The 2,444-nt window shown below is 37.2% G+C and overlaps 1 protein-coding gene across 1 annotated transcript; it reads right to left on the bottom strand.

Moving 5' to 3' along the window:
- Positions 1-1,235: 1,235 nt before the first annotated feature.
- OR11H4 (olfactory receptor family 11 subfamily H member 4) lies at positions 1,236-2,210 on the bottom strand (the record flags this gene model as incomplete). Its single annotated transcript, XM_081047542.1, has 1 exon — positions 1,236-2,210. One exon carries the CDS (start codon positions 2,208-2,210, stop codon positions 1,236-1,238), a length of 975 nt encoding a protein of 324 aa, XP_080903668.1.
- Between the last annotated feature and the right edge of the window lie 234 nt (positions 2,211-2,444).

A 2,444-nucleotide genomic window follows, 5' to 3' on the forward strand; every position in this document is an offset into this window, starting at 1 on the left:
ATAGAAATGTTAAAAACAATTCAAGAAATTATTATTTAGCAGGTATCCAAGTTTTATTTCAAACTTACAACAAGGAACTGTATCTCCAAAATTATTTGTTGAAAGAACTCCTTCTGATCAAGAGTTTTTTTTCTCTCTTTCTTAATAGAGACAAAGTATGTTTAGATAAGATTGTTAGGCTAGATATAAGAAAGGGGTGACTGTTAAGATTATAGAAAGGTCTCAGAGCTAATTAAAAGTCACTGCACCTTTAATATATATTAGACATAAGCAGTCTTTTTGTATATCAATTGTACCTAAATAAAACTACTTAAAAAAAAGTCGCTGTACCTTTAACTGTAGGTATCCCTCATTTTTCAGAAGTTTGTGTTACTCCACTTCACTTTTATGAAAGACTTACTTTAGTACCTGTTTTCGCTAACTGAAAGAAATCCCAAAAAGACTTCCATTTTTAAATTAATGGTAATTACTTCTGCCCTTTACACCATAAAAATTTATGAAAGGTTTCATAGGAACACTCTAGTTTTGGATAACGGGGAAAGGGATACCTGTATTTGGTTAAGGTCATTAGACTTACCATGTTTCCTTGAAAATAAGACCTAACTGGACAATCAGCTCTAATGCATGCGTGTTTTGGAGCAAAAATTAATATAAGACCTGGTCTTATTTTACTATAAGACCTGGTCTTATTTTACTATAAGACCAGGTATATAGTATAATACAATACAATACAATACAATACAATACAATAATAATATAATGTAGCGGATCTTATGTTAATTTTTGCTCCAAAAGATGCATTAGAGCTGATTACAACACAATACAATACAATACAATACAATATAATACAATACAATACAATACAATAATAATATAATGTACCGGATCTTATGTTAATTTTTGCTCCAAAAGACGCATTAGAGCTGATTGTCTGACTTGATCTTATTTTCAGTGAAACACGGTACCTTATAACTGATGATAAATCTTTCAGGAAAGTCTAACCTTCCTCATGCAGGAGTCCCATTTTATCATTCCAATAAGGACAGCCTTTAAAAAAATTTCAACTGCAGGTTGAAGTCCAGTGAATTAAGGCTTTAGTAGTCAGCATAGGTTTTAAGCTGGGTACTCTTAAATACCTCTAATCACTCAGAGTGAGGACGAAAAGGCCATTGAAAGAACTTATACATCTCCACCTTATTCTTTATTAGAACTTGGAAGTATGGCACATTTTTGGCTCATAAATTTTGACTAATTCTCATTCTGAACAGGACACTTCTCAGAGCCAGTTTCATGTCCTTATTACGAAGACTGTAGATCAGGGGATTGAAGAAAGGAGTCATTGTTGAATATGCCAGTGTGAGGATCTTCTGCATCAAAGTTGGGATGCCATGTGTAGGGCTCACATACATTACCATGACTGTCCCATAGAAAAGAGACACCACGGCTAAATGAGAACCACAGGTTGAAAAGGCCTTTTTCCGGCCAGCTGCAGAAGGGATCCGAAAAACAGCTCTGAGCAACAGGGTATAGGATCGAAGAATATACATAATCGTGAAAAAGAGGACAAGGGAGCTCTGAGTATAGAAAATAAATTCAGTAATGGGGGCTGGAGCACAGGACAGAGCCATCAATGGGTCCATGTCACACAGGAAGTGATCAATGATATTGGGTCCACAGAAGGGTAGTTGGGAGATAAAGAAAATAGGAATTGGGTATCCAAGGAATCCAATGAGCCAGCAGAGAGATACCAGCAGACCACAGAGGTTCCCAGTCATGACGGTGGGGTAGTGCAGTGGGCGACAGATGGCCAGATACCGATCATAAGCCATTATTGCCAGGAAGAGACATTCAGTTGTGCCAAGGGAAAAGAAGAAATAGAACTGCAGGAAGCAGCCAGAAAATGAGATAGTTTTAGTTCTGGAGAGAATGTTGGCAAGCATATTAGGGACAGTGGAGGAAACATACCAGATCTCAAGGAAGGCAAAGTTTCCCAGCAGTAAGTACATGGGAGTGCGTAGTCGTGGGTCCCATCTCACTGCACAGATAATGGCTCCATTCCCCAGCAAGGTCAAGACATAAATCACCAAAAACAGTGAGAAGAGGAAAATCTGTATCTCCGAGCAACCAGGGAATCCAAGAAGAACAAACTCAGTCACAATGTGTGTTGCTGACCTGTTCATGGGTCTTAAATCTATGAAGAAGAAAGACATGAGTGTAAGCCAAGTTGCTTTGCTTCCTACATATCTCAAGGATTTTACTGAGAAAGGAACTTAAGCTCTATACGAAATTAAGATACATTTTGAGACCAGACTGGAATAAATCCCACCTTATTTTGAACTGATTGTGGTTCTAAATCTGAGTATTATTTTGCTAGAATCCAAAGCAGCAAGAATTTTCCACACCGGTGGTACAACCAGACAAATTTCTTTCTGTTTTGATTCTTT

This window comes from Rhinolophus hipposideros (genome assembly GCF_964194185.1).
Source record: "Rhinolophus hipposideros genome assembly, chromosome: 5".
In the NCBI taxonomy this organism is placed as follows: domain Eukaryota; kingdom Metazoa; phylum Chordata; class Mammalia; order Chiroptera; family Rhinolophidae; genus Rhinolophus; species Rhinolophus hipposideros.